The sequence below is a fragment of the Panthera tigris genome, chromosome E1 (assembly GCF_018350195.1).
Source record: "Panthera tigris isolate Pti1 chromosome E1, P.tigris_Pti1_mat1.1, whole genome shotgun sequence".
Lineage (NCBI taxonomy): Eukaryota > Metazoa > Chordata > Mammalia > Carnivora > Felidae > Panthera > Panthera tigris.
Genome location: NC_056673.1, coordinates 656,247 through 681,238, shown reverse-complemented (window position 1 = coordinate 681,238; position 24,992 = coordinate 656,247). Strand labels below are relative to the sequence as shown.

General features: G+C 64.0%; 1 protein-coding gene across 2 annotated transcripts; it reads right to left on the bottom strand.

Moving 5' to 3' along the window:
- Positions 1-782: 782 nt before the first annotated feature.
- Positions 783-18,597, bottom strand: SMTNL2 (smoothelin like 2). 2 transcript variants are annotated; one of them, XM_042966182.1, is made up of 8 exons: positions 18,111-18,597; positions 11,608-11,698; positions 10,917-11,159; positions 10,296-10,362; positions 9,454-9,600; positions 8,615-8,732; positions 8,253-8,404; positions 783-1,592 (listed from the first exon to the last, which is right to left on the bottom strand). In XM_042966182.1, exons 1-8 carry the CDS (start codon positions 18,516-18,518, stop codon positions 1,466-1,468), a joined length of 1,353 nt encoding a protein of 450 aa, XP_042822116.1. In that variant the 5' UTR covers positions 18,519-18,597; the 3' UTR covers positions 783-1,465. The 2 variants fall into 2 exon arrangements, with proteins under 2 accessions (XP_042822116.1, XP_042822117.1); XM_042966183.1 differs by lacking the exon at positions 18,111-18,597 and adding an exon at positions 17,170-17,228.
- Between the last annotated feature and the right edge of the window lie 6,395 nt (positions 18,598-24,992).

Below are 24,992 nucleotides of genomic sequence, written 5' to 3'. Positions count from 1 at the left end.
GGGAGGCTCAGTCGGTTGGGCGTCCGACTTGAGCTCAGGTCATGATCTCGCGGTCCGTGAGTTCGAGCCCCGCGTCGGGCTCTGTGCTGACAGCTCGGAGCCTGAAGCTGCTTCGGATTCTGTGTCTCCCTCTCTCTCTGCCCCTCCCCCCCTCTCAAAAATAAATAAGCATTAAAAAAAAATTTTTAGGAGCGCCTGGGTGGCTCATTCGGTTGAGCCTCCGACTTCGGCTCAGGTCATGATCTCACGGTTCATGAGTTCGAGCCCCGCGTCGGGCTCTGTGCTGACAGCTCGGAGCCTGGAGCTGCTTCAGATTCTGTGTCTCCCTCTCTCTCTGACCCTCCCCTGTTCATGTTCTGTCTCTCTCTGTCTCAAAAATAAATAAACATTTAAAAAAAAGAAAGAAAATGGTTCTTGAAGGAGCTAAAGACTGCACCTGGCAGGACCTAAAGATGTTAGAATCCTAGCACAAATCGCCGTGACTATAGAGCAGTGGCCGAGGTGGGCTTCCTCCACACGTGGGCCACCGTTATCACAGACCCACCAGCCAAGGCCCAGAGTCCCCTGGAAACCCAAGGGGACTCCCAGACCACGTCCCCCAGCAGCAGGGACGAGGGAGCCCGACTGACAAGTACGTGGACGTGGTTGTCAACTTCCTGGGCAGCGATCTAGGTGCAGAAGCAGAGAAGGGGGGGATTTGAGCAGATTTTCACTCGGAATGCATGCAAAGTCTGTCGTCCACAGTCCCCGGGTCTCCCGAACAGAAACAACCAATCCAAAGCGAAGTTTGACACATCTTTTTATGTACAAATGGCCAATGGTACATAGTTACTTTTCATAAATATCTCCAGCAAATCCCCTAAAAAAAGATGTGAATAAAAACTACCTCTATGCACAAAGGGCCTCGTCCTCCCCCCAAAGCGTTAACTTCCCGAGACAGGGAGCTTTGGGGACCAGGTGACGGCCTTCCCACCGCCCAGCCAGCCAGGGTAACTTGAAGGTCATCTGCCGCCCAGGACCTGGGGGAGACTGAACGGTTCCGCGTCAGGCTGGGCTGGGGCGTCCTCCCTGCTTCCCGGCAGAGGCCCCAGGGACGGCGGAAGGGAACCCAAGATACGGTGAGAAAGTAAAAAAAAAAAAAAAAAAAAAAAAAAAAAAAAAACTCTGGGTATTTTGAGCACACACACTTGGTAACCAGTGTAACCCCGTGAAGCCAATGTATCAAATTCGCCCAAGGGAAAAGGGATCTCACATTCCAGAATCCACAGGCAAGCCTTTTATTTGCAGGGAGATAATCACGTAGCACCGAGCGCGCTCCCTCCTCCTCGGAGCCCCTGCGCGCAGGGGGGCGCATCAGCGACACAGGGGCCAGGGCGCGCTCACCCCAGAACGCACGCGCCTCCCGTGGGGCCGCCCCACCGGGTCCTCCCGGGCCTGCGCCCTGGCCACCCAGCCCCCACGGGCTTCATTCGAAGCGACGCAGGTGGTTGTACAGAGACTGGACGTAGGTGAAGACACACATGGGGTCCGGCTTGCGGCCCATCAGCATCATATCCTCCACCTCGATGAGGCGCTCACAGTTGGCCAGATTCCTGGAACACAGAAGCTGGGTCAGGACCAGGCTCCCAGCCACCGGCCAGCCCCGCCACCCCGGGGAGAGAGGAGGGGTGTCCCCACAGGGCCTTCCATGACCCCGGGAGAGCCCAGGAGACCCCCCCCCAAGAGATGCCCGAAGACCCCAGCAGACCCTGGGAGACCCCCCCCCAGCAGACCCCTGGAGACACCCGGAGACCCCAGCAGACCCCGGGAGACCCTCGCAGACCCTGAGAGTCCCCAGCAGGGCCCTGGAGACACCCGGAGACCCCAGCAGACCCCTGGAGACACCCGGAGACCCCAGCAGACCCCGGGAGACCCCCCCCCCAGCAGACCCCTGGAGACACCCGGAGACCCCAGCAGACCCCGGGAGACCCTCGCAGACCCTGAGAGTCCCCAGCAGGGCCCTGGAGACACCCGGAGACCCCAGCAGACCCCGGGAGACCCTCGCAGACCCTGAGAGTCCCCAGCAGGGCCCTGGAGACACCCGGAGACCCCAGCAGACCCCGGGAGACCCTCGCAGACCCTGAGAGTCCCCAGCAGGGCCCTGGAGACACCCGGAGACCCCAGCAGACCCCGGGAGACCCTCGCAGACCCTGAGAGTCCCCAGCAGGGCCCTGGAGACACCCGGAGACCCCAGCAGACCCCGGGAGACCCTCGCAGACCCTGAGAGTCCCCAGCAGGGCCCTGGAGACACCCGGAGACCCCAGCAGACCCCGGGAGACCCTCGCAGACCCTGAGAGTCCCCAGCAGGGCCCTGGAGACACCCGGAGACCCCAGCAGACCCCGGGAGACCCTCGCAGACCCTGAGAGTCCCCAGCAGGGCCCTGGAGACACCCGGAGACCCCAGCAGACCCCGGGAGACCCTCGCAGACCCTGAGAGTCCCCAGCAGGGCCCTGGAGACACCCGGAGACCCCAGCAGACCCCGGGAGACCCTCGCAGACCCTGAGAGTCCCCAGCAGGGCCCTGGAGACACCCAGAGACCCCAGCAGACCCCAAGAAACCCCTTGAGACCCTGGAGTCGCCTACTCGGAGGCGGGTTGCCCAGACCCCCGCGTCCAGGAACCACTGCGACAGCTCACGTTTTGACTTAAGTAGACTTACTTTATCGCAAGTTTCAGTGAAATTTAATTTCACTTTGAACTTTTCACTAAATCCACTTAAAAAGTAAATGCGAGTCAAAACTCTGTTAGTCAAATTGCAGTTTAATTTAAAAACTAAATTTCAGGGGCGCCGGGGTGGCTCAGTCGGTTGAGCGTCCGACTTTGGCTCAGGTCATGATCTCATGGTCCGTGAGTTCGAGCCCCGCGTCGGGCTCTGTGCTGACAGCTCACAGCCTGGAGCCTGTTTCGGATTCTGTGTCTCGCTCTCTCTCTGACCCTCCCCCGTTCATGCTCTGTCTCTCTCTGTCTCAAAAATAAATAAACGTTAAAAAAAAATTTTTTTTTAAATAAAAAAATAAAAATAAAAACTAAATTTCACTAAAAACGTCGACGTACGTCGGCAGCCTGTGGGAAATCAGCACGAACTAGAAAAATAAATGGAAAATGAAGTAAAACATAAAAGTCACCCACGCGGCTTCTAAAACCGTCTTTTAAAACTTTTCCAAGACGCACCCTTGGCGATTTCTCACCCCAGGTCAGCACGTGCACGTGGAAAACGCTCACAAACGTCTCACCACCGAGATTTCCTCCGTGGCGTTTTGCGTCTCCTGCCCCACACTTGTTCCTGAACGCTGGTCACGAAACACTCACCCGCTTTCACTACCTGCTGACGGGTCACAAGCTTAGAAACCTGCCTACCTCCACTTACGACCCCTGGGCCTGTGCCTCGCGCTCTGGGAAACATGCGTGTAGACACTGCCCTGGAAAGAAAGCGGCTCCCCCGCTGCCCCAACTCCCACGACCCACGAGGCGGCACCCACGGTGGCAGGGGTCAGCGCCACGCCCTGAAATAACAGCAGGTGTCCTTCCGGAGGCTGAGCCGGGCTTCCCCAGGGTGCAGAGCGGCGGGCCTGGGGGACCCAGCCTGGAACAAACTCCCACCCCTGCTCAGCAGCGAGCACGGGGCACCCCCCTGCTTCCGGGGGCCCCCCCCCGCCTCCCCTGTCAACAAATGCATGACTGTCGGGGTTCACGGCGGCCCCGGCCTCCCTGACTCTGGCAAGAAAGACACCTGGCTTCTCCCGGGCTCCCAGTCCCCCACGTGGAATCATCGCCCCTGCACGGGGCGGGGTGGGCGCGCAGGTCGCACGGCTTCTGTGCCTGGAAAGAGCTCAGTACATGTCCCCGGGGGTTGCCATTTTCGTCAGAATTTGGGACCTAAACAGCGGAGTTCAGACCCTGGGTCTGCTAGCCGTGTCCTCAGCAGAGATCAGACCCCCACCTCCAAGGTTGTGGCCTGCACCCCAGAGCCTGCCGGCCAGATCTCGCGGGTGGATCTTGCGCTGGCCATGTGCCAGACGTCCTATCGCTAACCAAATGTCAGAGCAAATGGGGACGTCTGTCCCGGGTCCCACTGCCCCCTCCCCCTCGGTTTGGAGCCGGTGGCCAATGGCGGAATCCAACGGCTTTGTGAGGTGACGGGGCCTGGCATCCCAGACGGGCCAGGGCCGGGCTCGGGGTCAGGGAAGTGCGAGCTCTGACAAGGGCAGGCATGGGAAGGTGCTTCGTTAATGGCGAAGAGCTGCAAATCCAATTCTCTGGCCTGAGTTCACCTTTTGAGCCGTCAGCACCTGCTGCGTTCCGCTCCTGCCTTCCTCCCAGGGCCGCCTGCACACCGGCCAGGTGCGTGTGAGCGTGCCCTGCAGGGGCCCCGAACGTGCACCAGGTGTGTGTGAGTGAGCCCTTCCTACGCACCAGGTGTGTGTGGGCGGGGCCACGTACGGGTCAGGTGCCTGTGGGCGGGGCCCGAACTTGCACCAGGTGCGTGTGGGCGGGCCATGCATGCGCGCCAGACCATCACTCGCCGCTGCCGCTGGCCACAGTGGTCCCCAAGTTAGAGGAGGGCCGTACTAAAGCCCTGACCTCGGCCTGGAAGAGAACCGAGTGCACCCTGCAGACACGGGGGAGTCCGGCCTGGCCTTGCCCTTCTCCAGGCTCAGGCCACGGGCCCCAGCGCCCCGCGGTCAAATCCCTCCGCAGGTGGCTCTTGGCCAGGAGAGTTTCCCTCCTGTTCCCTATGCTCACTTGCCGCTGGGCACTTTCTACGGATGGCCCCACAAGTCTGTTCTCTGCCTAATTTCTTCCCCACCAAAGCCTTTCACGCTCTGGAAGAGAATCTTCATATCACGTCTTTCCCCGACACCACATCTCTCTGGTTCCCTCACTGGGCCTCCAAAGGGCACCTGGGACGCTCTCCTGTGCCCTGCTTCTGGTTTCTTCTTCCCGCCCACAATGGCTAGGATGTTCCAACCCGCGCAGGGAGGGTCCACTGACCCCCTTCTGCGCCGGCTCCCACCCACGGCATCCCTGCCTGGGCAGCGAGGCTTCGCCCTCAGGGCCGCGGTCAGGGTGGGCACTAAGGCCTTACCCTGCCGTCACCCCTACAACCCAGGCGAGAGGTCACGGGCAAGGCTCTGGCTTCCCGGTCCCCACCCCAGCAGCCACAACGGTAACCTCACGAGTCCTAAAAGCTGCAGACGCGGGTTGAATGAAACTTCAGAATCAGGATATGAGAAAAGGAAAGTGGTCAGTATTGACTTTTATAAAAATACTCAAGTCTCAAAATATTAGAGGCCCCCACTGCCCTTTTTAAAGAGTTGAGGTACGGTTAAGGCAGAACACTATTAGGCACACACCCCATTGCCTTTCAAATTAAAAGGAAGCAAGTGCGTTTGTAACAGCGATACGAGCGTAACTCCCGCGCCGCGAAACAGCCCAAAGGGAAAAGCACAAGACACTTCAATGGCACCGTGTAGCAGGAACCGGGGTGACATCTGTGTGCCATCATTTCTGAGTGAACGTACTGAGCCCCACCTTGCTTGGGGCTTAAAAGCGAGGTTCCGAGGATTCTCCTGCCCCGGCTCTGTTACGATCTGCGGTCGGCACGGGGCTGGCCTGTGAGGGCGAGGGAGGAGGGGCTCAAGGGGCTATTTTTATTTGTTTAAGCCTTCGCTAAACGCAGATGCCAGGCTCGGACTACAGCCTCCAGTCTGGTTTTAGACAGAGACACATGGACACTACAAATAGCCCGAAGCCCCTTCTGCTTGGGCGTAACCCGAGAGCAGGACACATTCCCTGCAGGGCAAGCGGGAGCCTCAGGCTACACGTCCGGCGCTGGGCGGGCGCTCGGCCTGGAGATGTGGGGCGCAGGGCGCAGAGGGCAGGGCCCCCGCACACCGTCGCACCCCTTCCATAAAAGGACCGGTCTTCCCACTCTCCAAGCCCGGGACACCTGTCCAACAAGGGCTCGTACTTTGCTGTCAACACCGCATTGCTCGCACAGATTAGGCCGCGGGGAATCTTCGGGGCCGGGAGTTCCCGGGAGGAGGGGTAGCACACGGCTTATGCCACCCAGTTCCCGGTGCATCTTTGTGGTTTTAAGGCCCTCGCTCGCAGAAGGGTCTGCAAACGTTTCCTTCCTGATGTGGGGGGGGGGGTGAACCCCCTGTTTGAGGGGCCTGTCTGTCCTCTGTTCCTGTGCAAAGGCTGTGACCCCATGGAGCCCGGACCCCTGTCACCCTGCACAGCCCGCTCCTGCCGCCTGTGGGCCCATGAGTCTGCCGGACCTTCGCTGGCAAACCTGGGGAGTGTCTGCTAAGAAACTGGTAGCCAGAACCGTCCAGCAGGGGTCCTGTGCTTTCTTTCCAGCCTGTTGTCCCGGGAGCGAGCCAGGTGACCCAAGCTGCTGTCTTCTTAGGAGGCCACCTTCCTACCCGCCCCCCCCATATCTGCGAGGTCACCTCCCCCAGGGACTCCCAGGGGAGGTCCCTTCCCAGGCCCCAAACAAGCTCCCCACACAGGCCTGCCCTGGGCCCCTAGCCGGCAGACCACCCTCCCCTCCCCAGCCATACTCAGGCCACAAAGAGGCAGGGCAGGGCTTCAGTCCCCCCACCCCACCCCACCGTTTGCTCTGGGGAGGAGGGAGGCAAAACGTGGAGCGGCCTGCACACACCCTGACCCTCCAGGCTGGGAACAGAAGGAACGTGCTCTGTGCTGCGAGACTGGAGGTGCCCACGTCTGGGAAAGCACAGCCACAGAGCAATCTGGCTCTGGCTGTCGGGGCGGGGCTGTGCTCCCCACCATCTGGGAGGCAGGGCCACCACCCTGCGGCCCAGGGCCCCCTCTCCGGGCCCAGCCTGGTCTGTGGAAGAAAACACCAGGGGCCCGAGTGGGGCCTCGCCGGCCCAGTTTCCGGGGTGGGTCCTGGGGTGCGGCGCCCACACCAGAGCCCCCGCCCTGCACACTCAGTCTGCTCTGACAGCCACTGTCTCTAGGCCCGAGCAGCTGGGCCTCCCCCTGCGAGGTGTCCCTCCCCGACGTTGTGCTGTCCCCCTTGGCTCTGGTTCACCGCCGTCTGGGTCCAGCTGCATAACACACTCCAACCAGAGCTGTTTCTGCGATTAGGAAGACAGCTAGCTCGAGCAGCCGAGAAAGAGAAGGAGTTCTGTGACCCCGCGGGGGCCGAGAGTCCCGGCATGTCACCTGAGACCACTGCACGGGGGCAACGGCGACAATCCCACAACTCAGACCGGCTCCACTCTGCCCCCAGGTCTCACCCATAGGCTCCGACCCCTTCCCCGGCCAGGGCTGGGGTCCAGGAACGGAGTGCGGAGGGCACACAGGTCTGGAGGGATGCAGACCTGGTGGGCAGGCGCTGCTCACGGGCTTACGTCCAGGCACAGAGGCTGCGGCAGGAGACAAACATCCCCTCCAGGAAACTGCGCCTTTCCTCTCACCTTCCTCCCCCCCACCCCCCACCCCAGCATCCCCTGAGCATCCCCTGAGCCCCGCCCCCAGGCTCCCCTGAGCCTCTGCTTCTGGACTGTGACCAACCGACAGGAGGCCCTCTGCCCCAGCTCCCTGCCAGCCGCCGCCCACATGCACAGCCCGTGAGCCAGCCCTCCCCACACAGCTGCCCTCCGGGCCCCACAACGTCAGGCCGACCAGCCCCGGGGGACAGCCTGCAACCCCCACCTCCCGACCCCAGCTAGAACCCCGATGCCCCAGGGGCTGCCCTGAGCCACCGGCCAAATCCCAGACTGGCTTCCCAAGTGCCAAGGGAATCCCAGAATCTCTCCCCACCCAATCGCCTCCCGGAGCCAGTCTTAGGAACACAGACGATTTCGTAGCAAACGCTAAGACAACATTTAGGGAAGCAAAATCTACTCATTGAAGAATTTTTAAAAATGTTTCCGAGGCAGACATTATTCAACGTCCTGCTTGCGCAAGCAACAGTGTCTCCCCACCAACGCTGAGAGGACAGGCTGGGTGCCCTGGGAGAGCCCACCCCGCAGTCCCTCACGCCCGGCCCGTTGGCTGGCCTCCCAGACCACACAGCAGAGGCCAGGCACCCAGCGAGAGGGGCAGGTGCACCGAGTGTGGGCGACCCCTCCGGCCTCAGTGTCCCCACCCGTACAGGAGGCCGTGGGATGGCCTCAGGACCCTGCAGACGACTCCCCCGGGCAGGAGGGGGGCTCAGCACCCGCCATACTCACTCGGCCATGGTGAAGGCCAGCTCGAAGTTCTTCTGCCTCTGCGCGGGGCTCAGGGCGCTGTAGTCGAAGGCGTCGGGAAAGAATGAGTGCACCAGGGCGCAGAAGGCCATGCCGTCGCTCCAGCTGGACGAGAAGTTCTGCAGGTCCACGTGCTTCCGGAGGGCCGGGGGCAACACAGGGGCGTGAGCGGGGGTTCCGTCCCACCACCGCGCCCCCCACCCAATTTAACTCATCAAGCAGACGCTCCCAGCCCCTCCCAGAGCAGACCAGGGGCCCCTGGGCTGGGGCGGGCCTAGGCCCACCTCGTAGCCAAGGGTCCCCCTCCCCCCGCACCCCCAGGCCAGGGCGGGGTCTGGGCCCACCTCGTAGCCAAGGGTCTTCTGCCGGCACCACTCCAGCAGGAGCTGCTTGATGCTGCTGGCACTGGCCACACCGAAGCTCTGCGACCGTTTCAGCTTGGCCCGCACCTCGCCCTTCCCCCTGTGCAAAGAGCGCCTGCCTGCTGTGGGGCCGCGGGTCCCCACCGCCCGCACACCACCTGCTCTGCTCACCCGGGGAGACGCCCCGCTGGCAGGACCACCCTCCCTCCGGCCGCCAGCCCACATCCATTTCCCACACTGGGAATCGGGGGTCGCCTGGCAATCCTGGGACAGGGGACCGCAGCCCACGTGGCCTCAGGCCCCTGCCCTCCGCTCCCTTCCCTTCGTCCCAGCCGCCCAGACGTAACCCTCACTGACAGCTCCCTTCCTAGCCTCCTAGCCCCGGGAGGGTGGTCCCCCTGGTGGCCCCGAGGACACAGCCCAGATCTGGCTCAGTGGGGAAACTGCCCTGGTCGGTCTCCCTCACTGGTCACAGGAAGCTGGGGCTAGGGGCGTCCTCACCACACAGGCTGGGACCCCACCCTGCACCCAGCAGGTGTCATGCTGACTGGATCCCTGTTCAAAGACCAGCCCTGTCCCTAAGGGGGGCAGGGTGTCACCCCACAGCCCCCGCCCCCGGGAATCTAAACCCACTACCCCTTGTGGTCTCCCCGTTCCGCCAGGCGAGGCGGGGAGGGCGGCCTGGGGCACCTCTGGAACAAGGCAGGCGAGGGGCTCTCATCATGGGCCCTGCCCTTGCGCCCGGCCCCCAGGGAAGAGGACTGGGCCGGCTTTCCTGCGCAGCCTGGCCCCCACGTGGGTCTGGGCGCGAGCGTCCGTACTTGCCCGCGGTGTCGCGCTCCCACTTCTCAAACAAGGCCTTCCGGGCCTGCGCCCCGGACGTGCGGGGCAGCGTCTGCGACCTGACCAGCTCCCGGCGCCGGGCCTGGGCGGTGGCTGGTGGAGACCGAGGTGTCACCAGGGGTGGGCTGAGGAGAGAGAGAACCACCGAGTCAGGAACATCCCAGCCCACTCGGGCCCAGGGCCCCCCTCCCCCCAGTGACCGAGGCAGGAACAAAGGAGGCACGGCAGCACCAGGCACAACCTGTTGGGCAGGTTCTGACTGAGAGGTCTGGCCCGCTGCAGGGGGCACCCAATGCCTGGCATAATCACCCCTCAGCAGGTGCCAATTCCTGGGGCAGAAGGTGGACCCCGAACCAGCCGCACTAGGCCCCTCTCCACCACTAGATAAGACCCCCTTTGTTTTCTCCTGAACGGTTTGCCAGAAAGTCACCATTTTCCTTGATTATTGAAAGAAAAGCCAAGCGAGCCCCCCACCCCCAGCCAGCTGGCCTGGGGGAATATGGGGACAGCTGCAGGCTGGGGGAGGGGGTCTGTACCACGAGGGGGGCAGGGCCTCTCTGGGCACCCGCATGGAGAGGCCCTCCCACCCTCCCTCCTCTGTGGGGACGGAGACACCCCCTCCCACCTCCACACAGACCCGCTCTGCAGGGTCCACAGAGAAGCCAGCCGCGGCCACATTTCTCCAAACGAGGCTGTCCAGCGAGCCCCGCGGCCCGGCCTCTCCTGCAACCCGCTGCCCGGCTCTCCAAGGTCCGGGTCAGCACAGGGAGCCCAAGTCCCAGGACAGCACAGCCCACCCGGCCGCCTCACCCTGACGCACCTGTCGCTCCTGCCGGCCGATGCTGCCCCATAGCCAGAGCTCAACCTCGGGGCGGAAGGACTCTTCTCTGCAGGACAAGGAGAGGAACAGAAGTAGCCACGGCCTTGGGGAGGGCCAGCCACCCGCGCCCTTCCCTGACCCAACACGGCTCCCTGGATGGGCAGCTCCCCCCCCCCCCACTAGGCTGGCCCCCCATGGCCAACAGCTGAGGGAGAGGGGCTAGGAGCTCAGAGCTCGGACATAAGGTGTTGTAAGCGTTCCCGGCTGCTTTGGGGAGCACAGGTCCCAGGGTGCAGCACGCTTTGTCGCCAGACCCTCATTTTGGAAGCCCCACCCCAGGACACACCACGGGCCCTGACCACAGGCCCACAGCAGGCTGGTGGAGCCCTGCCAAGTGGGCAGGGTGTCAGCCACGTCCTCACCACAGCCTGACCCGGAATGAAAGCCACGGTCTCCCCGAGGGAAGCCGCCAGTTCACGGCATCTCTGGAAGGAGTCAGGCAGGGAAGGGCGTCACAGGGACCGGGCACAGGTGGGCAGCTCGGTCCCAGGTTTTCCGAGTCTCTCGCCAGCCCCCCACCCCCGTGGGGTCTGCACCCAGGCTATGCTCTCCCGCTCCTACCGCTGGGACCTGGAGTCCAGGGTGCGGTGGCCTCACTGGGGCTCGGGCTGGGGCCCCCCAGGATGGCGGCAGACGTGGGCGAGAGAGCCGCGGCCGAGGTCTCCCCTGAAAACCTCTCCGAGACCCGAGTGACGGCCGTGACCGGCTGGTGAGGCAGCTGCAGGGAGAGGCTCACGGGGCGAGGCCTGGGGGGCTCTGGTGCTGGTAAGGATCCAGCGGCTTCTGGGGACCCATCGCCCAGACCTGAAACACGAGGCCAGTGGGGAAGGTGGGGGGAGTCAGCCAAGGCATCTGCAGGGGCCTCAGGCCGCCCGCCCCCCCAAGTAGGACTCCAGCTTCTGTGAACCCTCCTCCCACCTCCTCCAGGAAGGCCTCCCTGACCTCCCTCTTCTGGGGATGCCTCAATGCAACCGGAGTTTATGTCTGTTCCAAACTGCTGTCACCATCAGTTCAGTAAATACTACCTAGCCTGTCGGCCACGCGGTGCTGTCCGCTGCGTGGACATCTCCTCGGGGCCCACTTGCTTCCTCCGGAAACAGGGAACCTCGAGACCTCCCATTTCCCTCTGCGTTGACAGAGTTCTACTTCACCCCGAGTGAAGCCGCCCTCCGGGCAGCCTGTCGGCCTGCTGGGGTTCAGGGCCACGTCCCCTCCCGGCCGCGGGACGGCACCCCTTGCCGTCGGCCCCTACCTGTCCCAGGCTGGTGCCCGTTCTCAACGATGCACGAGTCTGAGGCCTTTCTTGTGTCCACCTCGCTGGCTTCGTCCTGGTGATCCACGCTCTACGGAGACACACGCACCAGGGGGGCCCAGTCAGGCAGGGCCGGCTGCCCCCTCCCGAGATTGCTGCCTGAGGCCCCCCCAGTTCTGGGGACAAGTAACACTCCCATGTGAGACAGCCCCTGGGAGATACGGTCCTGGGCACAGGCCACACAGCGAGCTGGCATGGACCCGGCCCCGGCTGCTGAGCCCCCACGATCCTGCCAGGCAAACGACTCTCCTGGGCTCACCCCAGACTCCAAAAGCACTAGAGACAAAGATCAGAATGGGGCTCCTGGCAGGGCGCAAAGTGGCCCACCCTTCCCCTGCCTGGACCAGATGCCCCGGCAAGAACCTGGCCCTTCTCACTCTCACCCCCGCGTGGCCAGCCGACACGGATGCCCGTGTAGGGGCGCTGAAACCAGAACCCTAAGGTTCTCTGGGCCAACAGCAGGCACTGGGGCCTTCGTGCTGAGGACCTTCCGTGGGACGCGGTCACAAGATTTGCCTGGATGCCCGGGGTTACGAGGGTCTGACTGGCTCCGGGGCCCTCCAGCCCCCCCTGAACCTCAGTGGAGCCAATACCGGACCCCCTGGGGGAGCTGGGGGTCAGGTCATGCCGCTGCTGGGTCTCAGTGTCCCCGTCTGAGATAAGGGAGGTACACTGCAGAGCATCCATCGAGCATCAGGCCCTTTTCTGGCCACGCCAGTTACGCCAATGTGCTTCCGTCCTCTCAGGTGCGTGCTAACACCCCACGCGGCAGGGAAAGCCCAAGGCTCCGAGAAGAGGTGTCCTGTCCACAGTGACACGTGAGAATCACCTGTGATCTGTGGCCAGGAGGGATGTCCTCCTGCACCGAGCTCCTGCCTCTCTCAAAGCGAGGGAGGTGGGGAGGGCCCGGCGTGTCCACAGGGCTGGCGGGGTCTGCTTGGCGGGAAGGGGATCGGGGCAGACCCCCCAGTACTAAGGGCCACTTGGAGGCTGGCTATACCTCTCCCGAGACACCTCCAGGCTGGCTCTTGCCTGCAAGCTTCCCAGATGACTAAAGACCACCCTGGCCCCAGATGGCTCAGCGGCCCCTCAGCCAGTGCTAGGGGTGGCCACTGTGCCATGGGGGGATCGCTCTGGCGGGGGAGCCAGGACCTCGAGCAGAGCCCAAGAGTGCGTCCAGCCCAGCGGGTCAGGGAGGGCCCCCCAGAGGCAGCAGTGCCCAAGCCGGGTGTAGGGTACGCCAGGTGGATGAGGAGGGGACAACTAGCGTCTGCAGGGACAGACGACTTGGAGTTGTGACGCGTTCTGATGGGTGACTGCAGGGATAAGTGACCTGAGGGGGAAGGAAGGGGCGTTGGTGGGACAACAGGGACTTCAGTTCAGGCCACATGGAGTGTAAGGTGCCCTGGGGCATCCAGGAGGTGAGGTCAGGACACAGCTGTGTGTTTGGGTCTACAGTTTAAGAGACAAGACAGAAGGATGGAGGGAACAATGAGGGACAAGCAGGAGTCCTGTGTCCTCGGCACACGCACAGAGCAAGAGGTGGCCAGGGGTGGAGGGGGCCTGGGGGGAGAAGAGGGGTCTACAGAGGGGCAGCCAGAGGGGCAGGGAGAAAACCTGGAGAAGGCTGGGTGAGGCAGGTAGACACATTCAGGAAGAACACAGGCGTGCCTGGGGCGCCCAAAGGTGGCCTCGGGTCAAGGAAATGGTCGAGATGAGATCTGAACAGCGCTCATTGGGTTTAGCAAAGAAGAGGCCGGCAGGTGATTTAGGGACTGAATGAGGTAGGGGTGGGGCGGGAGAGGGTGGAGGGGGGAGAAGCTGGGAGGACAGGGGAAGAGTTGGAAGGGGCTGTCCCTCTGTGGGGTGTGGGTCCCTGCAGAAGGAGGAAAGGACAGGACTCAGAGCCCTGGGGGGGGGGGGGCCCTGGGAGAGGAGGGGACCCCTCAAGTCCTGACTCAGGAGGACAGAGAGGGAGGGGCCAGGCTGTGGAGAAGGGGGGCCTCTGTGGGCACCCCTAACTTGAAGCCAAATCAGCAGCAGAAGGAGAAACAGCCGGTCCACCCTGAACCCCAGCCCCTACCTGTCACCGGGGCCAGCTCAGCCTGGGGTCTCCGTGTCCCCCCACCCTCCTACTCTGGCCCAACCGGTGCCACAGGTCTGGGCAGAGGCCTGGAGGGACAGGGTGATGGTGAAACCACGTTCCCAGGAATGGGGGGCCCCCAGACGCCTGCCCCTGCACGTAGCAGGTCCCCCACCCCTGTGACGCCCCAGGGGACCAGGAGCCACAACCAGACAGGAAGTAGGTTCTGGACCAGCCAGATTCCTGGGTCTCCTGCCCGCCACCCTCCCCCCCCCCACTGCCACTTCCCCTCGATTGGAACTACCCCTTGTCCCCTCAGGCCAAGGGGTCATTGGGAGACCACCCGCCAACCATCATCACATAACCCATTCGTGGGAAAGGCTGGGGAGGGGTAGAGGAGTGGAAGTTTGGGACCCGGGTCTCCTACCCCAACCTGAGACTTTGTCCACAAGGCACTCTGGCCTTCCAGAGAACAGAGGACAGCTCAGGACAAACGTGTCCCCCGGGACCTGGGGCAGGGCGGGTCCTGGCCCCTGCCAGACCTGTCTTAGCCAGATGAGGGGGAGGAAAAGGGTTAACAATGGGATAACCGCCCCAGCAGGACCTTTGCAGAACAGAGGCCTTAAACCAAGGACTTGTCCTGGTCCCCAAGCACACCCTGGGACCTCAGACACACTCTCCCAGCGTCTCCCGGCATGGGGGTGGGGGGGCTGCCTCACCCCCAGGAAGAGAACCGGGGCGGGGCAGCCTCTGTGTGCTGGGGCAGAAATCACTGGTGAGCCCTGGGGACGGGAACCAGCACAGAACGGTCCCCATCTGGACTTTAGGAAGAGCCCCGCCCCCCCCGCACCTCCCCCACCCCGCACCTCCCCCCCCCCCCCCCCCCCCGCCCCGGATAAGGGAGCCCAGGCCTGAGAGCATGAGAGGGAGGCACAGGGTGACACAGGTCTGATTGCAGGGACTCCAGGAGATACGATCCTCTCACTGGGAAGTTTGCAGACGCTTCGGGAGGGTGGGAAAATTTCAGGCATTCTCAGTGCTGCTGGCCCCATGCGGGCTCACGTGTGGGGGCTCACGCGTGGGCACAGGAGCCCGGGAGGGGCCAGAAGCCCGTCCTGAGACTGCTGCCCATCCCCCACTCACACTCGGCTTTCGAGACTCAACCCAAACATCTCCCCAAAGCATTTACCTCTCTTATCACACAGTGTGTCTGGGAAAGGAAGGCAGATAAGGGAGTCTGGTTTCTTTCACCGCCGGCCTCGACCCAGAGCTCCTGGCAGCCGGCCCTGAGGGCCTCCGCCAGCGGGGGGCCCGGGCCTCCAGCCCAGCCGAGGACATTTCCAAGGGCCACGCTCCAGGCCCGGCCTGGCCTCAGGCTGCCGCCATACCACAGGTCCCCGCGGGCTCCCTCTGCCTGCGAGGCCACGGCTGCGGCTCTGTGGATGCTTGTGAACAGACCCTGCTGATGTCACCGTTATAAGGACCCAGTCAGCTCAGAGTTGAGGGGCCCACCCAGCCTGGCCCCATCCCCCTTGGTTTAGATCCTGAGAAACTGAGGTCGACCTTTGAGGAGGTGCTCCCGAGGCCTCACAGCAAACATGGCAAAAGCAGCTCCTGTCTGCTTCCGGGACTTGGGCCTCCTACAGGAAGTCCACCTTGGTTTCTCCCACTCCATGGCCCTGCCCTCTCCCTCCTCCTGGAGCCGCCCTGGCTACTCTTCTGTCTCCTTACCACTTAGCAAGGTCAAGGCTTGTGCACTCAGAAGTGGATTCCATGATCGACTCTTTCTGCACGGAGTTCGGGACCCATTTACATGCTAAGTATGATGCACTTTCAACGGCCTCAAGTTTGAAACAGCAGAAACCAAAAGATTCTCTAAATGTCACCGCTTATTACAGAGGGGCGGTGTAACACCAGGCCCCGCTGGCCTCACCTCGGCTATAACCGACCCCTCCCCGCTGTGACACAGAACCAGCCGGGGCATGAAACACAGAACCAGCCACCCTGGGGCCCAGCCTGGAGCCCTGACTTCCAGGTCGTGACTAAGCACCCAGTTGTGTGCTGCTAGAGTGGGAACATACAGATGTCTCCACAGTCCCCTTTGCCGCCAGAAACTGGCTGGAGGCCGCCCGTCAGCGCTCCTGAGAGGGGGCTGCAGGAGAAGTGGGGACGACGCTTCTGAAGCCAGCAGAGGGGGTGCTGCCTCGGCGCAGGGGGCCTGCACGACCTCTGACCCCCTGGAGACCTTGGCCATCCTCCACCCAAGTGCCCATCTATACCTTTCTGAAGGCCACACCCAGTTCCCATTCGTGACTCCATCCCTGTCCCACAAAGAGCCGTGGCGTCCCTGACCCCTTCCTCCAAGTGCTGTCCCCTTGACTTCTAGGGCTCACTGGGACCCCCTAACTGCCCAGCAGCTCCTCCCCGTCCTGCTGCACAATTACCTGAACACCTTACCCACTTCAGGGCTCCGCTGTAGGCTCTGCCCTGATGTCTCCCTAAAGTCCAGCCTTGACTCCCCCTGGCTCACCAGATCAGGGACTGCACCTGCTCTGGGACAGCTTGGCCTGGATGTCCCGCAGCCCCTCACACTGGGCAGGACCCAGCCAGATCCCGGCATCCCCCGCCCCCCACCCCGATCTGTGACCCAACAGCTCCCCAGGCACGGCTCCGGTCTGTGCCTCCCCGCCGACTCCCCCTTGAAGATCGTCTCCTCTCCTTGGACCATCCCCCTTAACCCACCCTGTGTCCAGCCACCCTCCAACCCGTCACCCATCCTTGCCGGACCTTGCGGAACAAGGAGAACCTTGTCCCTCCCCGCCCGGTGCCCCACACCCACCACCCCCATGATATGCAAGATGACTAAGTCACCTCAGGTGAGAACGGCCAATTCCCACCGAGACAGCTGGATGCCGGGAAAGCCTCCTGTCACACATGCATGAGCACGCACGTGCGTACCTGCGGTCACACACATATGACTGGGACGTTATGTCTCTGGACACTTGGGAAGCTGCTTCCATGAGCAGACAAGTAGCAAACGTGTGTTAAAACCCAACTTCAGAAACAGCCGATGACACAGTTGATTAGGCACGTGTGAGCTCACCGCACCGTGGTGATTTTATACCACGGATGCGTAGTGTGTTGTGCTCATGGCACAGAATTAAATGTCTCCACATTTCCAGACCCTTCACACGGAGCACCGGACACCAGAGACAGAGCCCAGCTCCCGTAGCCAGCGCCCAGAGGGCCTTCACAATTCAGCCCTCCCCTCTCAGTCCCACCAGCCCCCCTCGCCACCCCCCACCTCTGAAAGCATCGCGGAGCCTGCACGTGCACAGTCCCCTTCGCTCCCGCAACCTGCAACAGCAGCTACAGCTAGCCCTGGGCTTCCGGCACAGAAGCCTTCCCGGGACACCCACCTGGAAGGGACTGGGGCACAACATCTGGTCCCGCTGCCCACACTGTTGGCACTGCTCTGTCTGGGGCCACCTCCCACCCGGCTGGGACCTCCAGGGGCTGATGTGATCCCCCTCCTCCTGGCCCCCGAGGTGCAGCCCAGCCCACACAGGAGATCTGCGCGGATGACGGATGGAACCAAGGAGGGGCGGCAGGTGCAAAGCGCTCAGACCCGGACCCTGGAAACCGCACCCCAGAGCACATGCCTGAGCAGAGTGGAAAATCCCACCTAAGGCCACGGCGCACACCATGGAAACATTCTAACCTGCCTCTCCGGGAGGCCCCATGCTGGGCGTGCTGGTCCACACCGGCCTCCACCCCACCCCCACGCGGGTCACTGACCCCAGGAAGCTGGAGACTGCTCCAGGCTGGTTTCCCATCTGTCTTTACCCCCTGCGAGTTCCCAAACGCTGCCGCCCCGACCACACTGCGTCCTCCTGGCCTCCCCCTCGCGCGCGCGCGCGCGCACGCACACACACACACACACACACACACACACACACACACACACGGGCCTGAGTTCTCAGTCTGGATTAATTAATAACGAGAGCCGTCAGGCCTCAGTGAAGCGGCGACGCAGGGGGCGCATGAATGGAGGTGGGGGAGCCGGGGGCTGCCGGCGAGGCCCAGGCGGTGTTGAACCGGTCAGGGGCCGAACCTCAGAGCCCGAGAGCGTCATGGGACAAAGGGGAGAGGGAGTCAGAACTCGGGGCAGACAGGGCCTGGCTCCCAAGAAAGGAGGGGGCCGGGAGCCGGAGACAGGTGCAGCGGGCAGGCTTCTAGGGCCCTCTCCCACCCCGGAGTGAGTCCCCGCGCGGCCGGCAGAGGCCCTGCCCCCAGCCCAGCACCCCCGCGTCGGCGGCCCCACGCCCCCGGCGCCCGCGCCCCCCGCCCCGAGGCTCACCTGGCCGCGGCCGGACAGCGAGAAGGTGGCGTGGCTGGCGAAGCGCGCGGTGCCCAGGCGGGGCGCGCGGCTGGGGACGCCGGGCGCGGGCGGGGGGCTGGGCGAGCCGGGCGAGCCGGGCGTTCCGGGCGCGGGGGACGGCCCGGTCGCCAAGCCCAGCGCCTCCACCTGCCGCGTCAAGCGCTCGAGCTGCGCCTGCAGCCGCTGGTTGTCGCGCTGCAGCTCGGCCACCGTGCGCGCCAGCGGGCCGGCCAGGCGCAGAGCCTCCGCCACGCGCCGCTCCACGCCGCGCTGCAGCCCCTGCATGTCCTCGTGCAGCGCGCGCACCGCGCCCTCCAGCGCCGCCTCGTAGCGGCCCAGCGCCTCGCGCACCGTGCGCGCCTCCTCGGGGTCGGGGCCCTGCTCCATGGCCGAGCGGGCGCGCCGTCCGAGCGGGCAGAGAAGCCAAGCTCCGCAGCTCCGGGCCGCGACTGGCCGCCCCGGGCCGGGTTCGCCGGAGGGGCGACGGGAGGGGCGGGCGCAGGGCGGGTGGGGGCGGGGCCGCGGGCGGGGGCGGGGCCTCTGGCGGCGGGAGGGGCGGGCACAGGGCGGGGGCGGGCCCGCGAGCCCCGCGACTGGGCGCCGCGCGGGGGCGGGGCCTCGGGGGCGGGGCCTCGGGCGGCGGGAGGGGCGGGCGCCGAGAGGGGCGGGGCCTCGGGTGGGGGGAGGGGCGCCGAGTCGCCGTAGGGGGAGAGCGGGGCTCTGCTGCCCGGTGGGGCGGGGCCGCAGGGGGAGCGCCGGGTCCGAGAGCCCCCTGACCCCGCCCCAGAGGAGCGACGTGCGGCCTGGAGAGAGGCTGCGGCCCCCGAGGGGACTTTACCCCGGAGACCACTGACGCGGGCTGTGGGTCGCCGGGCTCTCCCCCGCAGGGCCCAGTCCCGCTGGGGGTGGGAACTCCCCCACCGGTCGGGGAGACCTGAGGGGGGGAGCAGCCCCCAGAACTGTCCGGCCCCTGCCCCCCTCCCATCACAAGAAAGGGAAGAATGAAAACAATTGTGGCTTAAGGAGGACAGGGGGATGGGCAAAGATACTCTCCTGTAGTTGTAAACTGTAAACTGACTTAAATGCAGAATGGGAGGAGCGCCCGGGGCGGGGCCGGCGCTCAGTCGCTGAAGCATCCGACTTTGGCTCAGGTCATGATCTCGGTCCGGGAGTTCAAGCCCCGCTTTGGGCTCTGTGCTGACAGCGTAGAGTGTCTGGAGTCCGCCTCAGATTCTGTGTCTCCCTCTCTCTGCCCCTCCCCCACCAAGAATAAACATTAAAAACTTTTTTTTTACTGTTTAAAAATGGGAACATCCCACCTTTTGCACAGAAATTTTTCCTGACTAGGCTTCTCCTTACCAGGCCAGGCCCACCTGAAGGAGGCCCAGTGCCTGGGCAGGCACAACCGGATGACCTCAGGAGCACGAGGTCTGAAGGGCTTGTTTCTGTCGTGTTAGGCATTCAGACAAATCTGGAGCCACAGACCTCCTGGACTGGTCCACACTGCCCAGATGCTCAGATGCTGAGAGCCAATCCCTCCCCCACCCACCCCTCCCCGTGCTCCCCTCCACCGTGGGGACAGGAAGGAACGCTTCCAGCAATTATTTCATGAGAAAGTCAAGGCCGAAAGGCGTGCGTGTTGCATGTGTGTGTGAGTGTGTGTGAGTGTGTGTTCCAAGAAGCCGTCGGCACAGAGTGAGCCAAACCACTCCCTGCATTCTTTCTCCGGGTAGAACCTTTGATAGAGGCTGGGAGAGACACTGGCCCCTGCAGGTCTGACCACGGGAGCCTGGAGATCAGAGACCCCGTCTCAGCCAGAAAAGCCCATTCTATTCTTCTGCAGGACCCACGGAAGAGCCATGTGGGAAGGCCTCGGAGGCATTAGGCAGTCTGACCCCTGGCCCCACAGCCACAGTACACCTGGGCATGACCTCCCCTGGCAGCATCGTGGGGGCGGGCACGGGGAGGGGTCCAGCCTTCCCGGCCATCCTCCAGCAGGCAGGCTGGCCAGGTGTCTGGGGCTGAAACCCTACAGGAGGAGGAGACAGTAGACGGCAGAGAACCATCCCGCCCGCTCCCACCTCGGGTGTGTTATCTGCTCTGTCCCCATCCACCAGAACATTCGGAGGAACCACCGCAGGCGGGACAGGGCTCCGTCTGCCGCCGAAGTGGGGCCTCTGTCGAGGGCAGAGATGGAAGGCACTGTGGGTTCTGGGAAGGCAGACAGTACAAGAATCAGGCCTTCCCCCTTGGCTCCTCTCCCTCAGCAGTCAGACCACAGAGTGGGTAGCTGGAGATGAGCCTAGCAGAGGAGAGATACACCAGGAGCGCGAAAGAAGAGGGCGCAGGGGCAGGGAGGAGGGGAAGGGGTGATTCTGGGGTGGAGGGGTGGGACCAAAGCGGGCTCTAAGACAGCCCGGGGGGGAGGGGCGCCGCTGGGCTCCAGCCCCGCCCCCCAGCTCAGCCCCCACCCTGTACCAGGCCGTGAGGGAGGCCAGCGCTGCCTAATGAATGGGGCTGAACTCCCTCCACATTCACGGGCCCTGATGTCAGCGAGCTGGTGAGGCTGACCTCCCACCCGGTCCCGGGGGATCTGGTGCTTCCGGCTCCCCCTCACCTGGCTCTGAGCCCTGCACTGAGGGCTGGGCCCTTGATCTGCTCTTTTCCTAGGCCAGAAGCAGGACGTGGGACGGCCCATCCCAGCCCCGCTGCCCGTCACTTCTCAAAATCACATCCTTGCCGGGCCAAAACCATGAAGCCAGGGAAGTCGGTCACGGAGCTGAGATGGGGAAACTGAAGCCCCGAGGGGAAGAAGGACTGGCCCCGGGCCACACAGCAAGTCAGTGCAAAGACAGGACTGGAACCAGGGCCCTGTCCCCGGATCTGATACTTGTCCCAGCGTGCTGGTCCCAACACAACTCCCTGGGCAACAGCCACATCCAGCCAAGGGTGGGCAGCTCCCCACTACTCCTGGGTTGCTCCCCAGAGGTCTCCAGCACCCCCACCCATGGCTCTCTGGAAGTAGACCCCCAGGACCACATCCTCCCCCCTCTCCCGGCCTCGCCCTCCCAGTGACCTTCCTGACTGACTGTTCTGTCCCTCATCCCTTAACCATGGTGGGCCCCGGGGCCCTGAGCAAAGCCCCCATGCCCCTACACGCCCCCTACCCACGCCTCCCTGGGTAGACTCACTCACCCCTACAACAGTGCTGATGACTCCCACTTCTCCGCCTCCAGCCCAGCCCTGCTCTATACCCACCGGCCTCCAGCCTGCTTCCCCCCTCCCTGACCCCTCAGTTCCTGAGATCGCAGGTCAAGTCAGCCTTACTGGGTGGGGGAAGGACGTAGGAAGTGGAATGGACAGCCGTCACGCTCCTCTGCCCACCGGCTGGTGCCGCCCCTCCACCCCTGCACCCCAGGTTCACGTGCATGGGCACCGCGTGCACATGTACTCAGAGAGCAGGGTCTCTCTGTCTCCACCCATCTCCACTGGGATCAGCAACTGGCCTTGGAAAGTGCTCGGGAAACCCTGGGTGACTGAACGCCGGGGCAAAGAGGGCTTGCTGGTGAGCCAGCAGGGCCAGGAGGGATGATGCTAGGTGGACGGACCATGGGCAAAGGGAGGGAAGAGGGGCGAGGGTGGCCCCCTTGCTGGCTGGGTGCCTGCGGGGTAGGATGGGTCACAGAGAGGGTGTGTGGGAGGGAATGGCGAGTCCTGGGGACTTACAGGTGCGGCCCACGGCCCACGTGCTGGGTCACATCAGCCTTTGCACTAGGGATCCCTCCAAGCCCCTCTGCCCGGAATGGCTCAGGTTAGAGGGTCACAGGCCAGGCCAGACCTGATCGGCCCTGCACACCCTGCCTGCAGCCCTCAGCTCACAGGGCGGCTAACCGGCCTGGCCATCCAGCCTTGTGACCAGGGAGGGTGTGAAAGTGGGTCCACAGCTGCAGGCTCCCAATGGGAACCAGCTAACAAGAACCCACTCCAGGCCTGGGACCCTGCAAACATCTCATCCCAAATCCTGAAGGCAGCCTCCGGCCTGGAAACCACTGCCTTGTAAGAGACCCACAGGGGTAGCAACACGGGGCTTCTGTTTCCCTCGTCCTGCCTGGTTGTCGGACCCCGGAGCCGAGCAGGGAGGTGGGACCCTGGTAGACGCTGTGCAGGAACAGAAGTCCCAGGTGGGCAGGCCTTGGGGTCTTGTCTCCAGCAAGGACCCCGGAGGGGGCGCATGGGGCTCTGCCTGCTGGAAGCTGCAGCGGTGGGGGCTGATCCTGGAGCCCGGTGGCCCCTGGGAGGCTGGGAAGGGACCCCTGTCCCCGGGTCACTCCGACCAAACCTCAAACTTTATCCCTCCTTCCTAGGGGACGCTCTGCCAGCCACACAGAAGTGTTCGATGCCCATCCTAACCCCCGTACATCTGAGGGCGGGTCTGTGCACGCACCAAGCTCGCATGTACAGGTTGGGTGTGTCTGTGGAGACGAGAGGTGTGGGCACGGCGGAGTCTGTTGTATCTGCGCACGTGCCTGCAGGGACACGTGTGTGCAGGGCACGTGTTCATTCACGGTACCGTGTCTGCAGGAGGGATTCTTGCGCATTTGGTCATGGGTGGTGAGCATACGTTTATGCACACACGTGTGTGTGTGCCTACAGAACATGTGCCGACGTTGACACTGGGATGGGTCCTCGGCCGCTAATGCACACGTGCATATCCTTGCGTGTCCGTCCTGTGTCTACACAAGCTTACCTAATCAGATGTGTGTGGTTGTGTGAGCTTCATCACACGTGTCCCATGCCCCTGAAAGTCGGTCTCTACAAGGTGCAGATCCCGGGGGTCGGGGGCCACTCTGAAGACCCCAGCGCACGAAATGCCAGAGGTGCCCTGGTTTGGGGAGGCAGCCACACTGAGCAGCGCTTCCCGCCTCCGGGACCGTGCTGGGCCTCTGGGTCCCCTCCCACGGGCCTCTGCTGGGGCACGGGGCCCAGAGCACAAAGCACATCCGCCCCGGCGTGGAGGGGCTTGCGGTCCTGCCCACGGAGGCAGGGGCTGTGCGGGGCATGCAGTGGAGACAGCTGTCTCCCCCCTCCCCCCAACCCAGAGAAGGTAGTCGGGGTCACATTTTCTATCTCCAGGAGTAGCAGCCCCTGAGCCCCGGTCGCACGGCCTGGAGAGGCCTCCTCGGCTCACCCTAGCTCCCTGCCCGCACTCTGGGGACTGCGGCCCCAAGAGGGGACACTGAGGTCTGGGAAGAGCCAGCACCGCCCCCCCCCATTGTTTGTGCTGGGCCCCTGGGTCCCTGGGGAAGTGGTGTCTAGGGCAGAGCACCCTGGAGCCCTCCCAGCTCCTGTCCCGACCCTCAGGCCTCCAGACACCCGCCCAGGAAGGCCCCTCCCTTTTATAACACGAGTCTCTGAGCGGGCACTCACTCTGCCCTGCTGACCCTGGCCGCTCCGGCCCAGGGGACCCCGTGAGGCAGAGGCCCAGCTGTTGTCATTTGGGGGCAGAGCTGGGCCTCCAGCTCTGGGCTCCTCCTGCCTTCTCCCCACCCCCTCCACACCTCCCACCCGAAGGCCTGGCCCCTCCGGCCCTGCTCAGCCCGCTCCCCTCCCCCTTCCCGGACTATTTATAGAGCCTGGCTCAGTGGCCTCCAGGACAAGAGGAGCCAGAGGTCCAGGGCAACGGCTCCCGGCTCCTCGGCCTTCCCCAGGGGCCCCGCAGGCTGGCCAGTGTCCGCTTTCAGCCCAGCCAAAGGCCACTAGCTCAGAGTGAGCAGTGGGGGTGGGGAGGCCAGGCCGAGGTGCGGGGCCTGCCCAAGCCGAAGCCGTTTGGCTCCCTCAGGAGGGTTCTGGAGACTCACTAGGGCCGGGGCCTCCACGGGAGATCTCAGGGCCCGCCGGCACCTCCTCGCCCCCTCCCCTGCCAGCCCCCAGAGGCCCCTTGCTCTGACAAAACCATCCCTCTGACCCACGGACCCCCCTCCACCAACAGGGAACGCCTTACAGTGCCGTTCAAGGCCCCTCCGGTAAAATGCGCAAAACTCACTCGTGCACTGACGCCTGTCCTGGTACCTCTGCCTGAAGCACCCCTGCTGCTGGCGGTCCTGTCCGGCAGACCCCCCCTTCACTCTCCATTCTTCACATCTTCAGAGCGCATCTTCAATGCCACCTCCTCTGGGAAGCCCCCCTGAGGTCCCCACTCCCCTCCCCTCCCTGTCCCACTGTGCCCGTTGGAATACGTCCCCTCTCCCCTGCCCTGCCTCCCTCCTCCCAAGTGCAGCTTCTGTCTTAAGGAATGATCACTGTTTGGGGTGTGGGCTGGGGGTTCCTGAGAGGGCAGGACCCTGACTCGCTCATCCTTCTGCCCCCGTGCCCAGCTCCATCAGCCAATGCTATGCAGGGGTGAAAGAGGGGGTGCACGGACCAGTGACTGAACCGAGGTGGACCCAACAAGGGAGGGGAAGGAAGCAAGAAAGACCCCCCCCCCCGCCGTGTCCCCTGAGCCCCGGTTAACTGCCTGGTGTCCCTGGGGCGGGAAGGCGGCAGGGGCAGCCCAGGCCAGGTCTCAGTGGCACGGCGCGGCCCTGGGCAGCAGCCAGATTGGTCACCCTCATTCTTTCCAGATCAAAGTTCCCCCAGGGAACAGCCTGGAACCTGACACTGGCACTGGGGGGGCTGGGCCAGCTGGCCCTGTCCAGGAGGAGGACGTGGGGGAGCGGGACACCTGTCTCCAGCTCCAGGGACGTCAGGCCAGCAGCCAGGGAGGGGACCAGACACACGCACGCGCACCTGCTCCGGCCCCAGCCCCACCCCCTCACGAGGGCCCAGCCCTCTGTCCCAGACCCCCCAAGGACTCCAGGCCCC

Bases quoted from the DNA above. Each gene is read 5' to 3' on its own strand.
- SMTNL2 (XM_042966182.1), bottom strand. From the start codon at position 18,518: ATGGAGCAGGGCCCCGACCCCGAGGAGGCGCGCACGGTGCGCGAGGCG. The intron at 10,363-10,916 runs GTAGGAGCGGGA...CTTGTCCTGCAG, and splicing joins CTGGACTCCAGGTCCCAGCG to AGAAGAGTCCTTCCGCCCCG. The intron at 8,733-9,453 runs GTACGGACGCTC...CTCTTTGCACAG, and splicing joins GAGCGCGACACCGCGGGCAA to GGGGAAGGGCGAGGTGCGGG.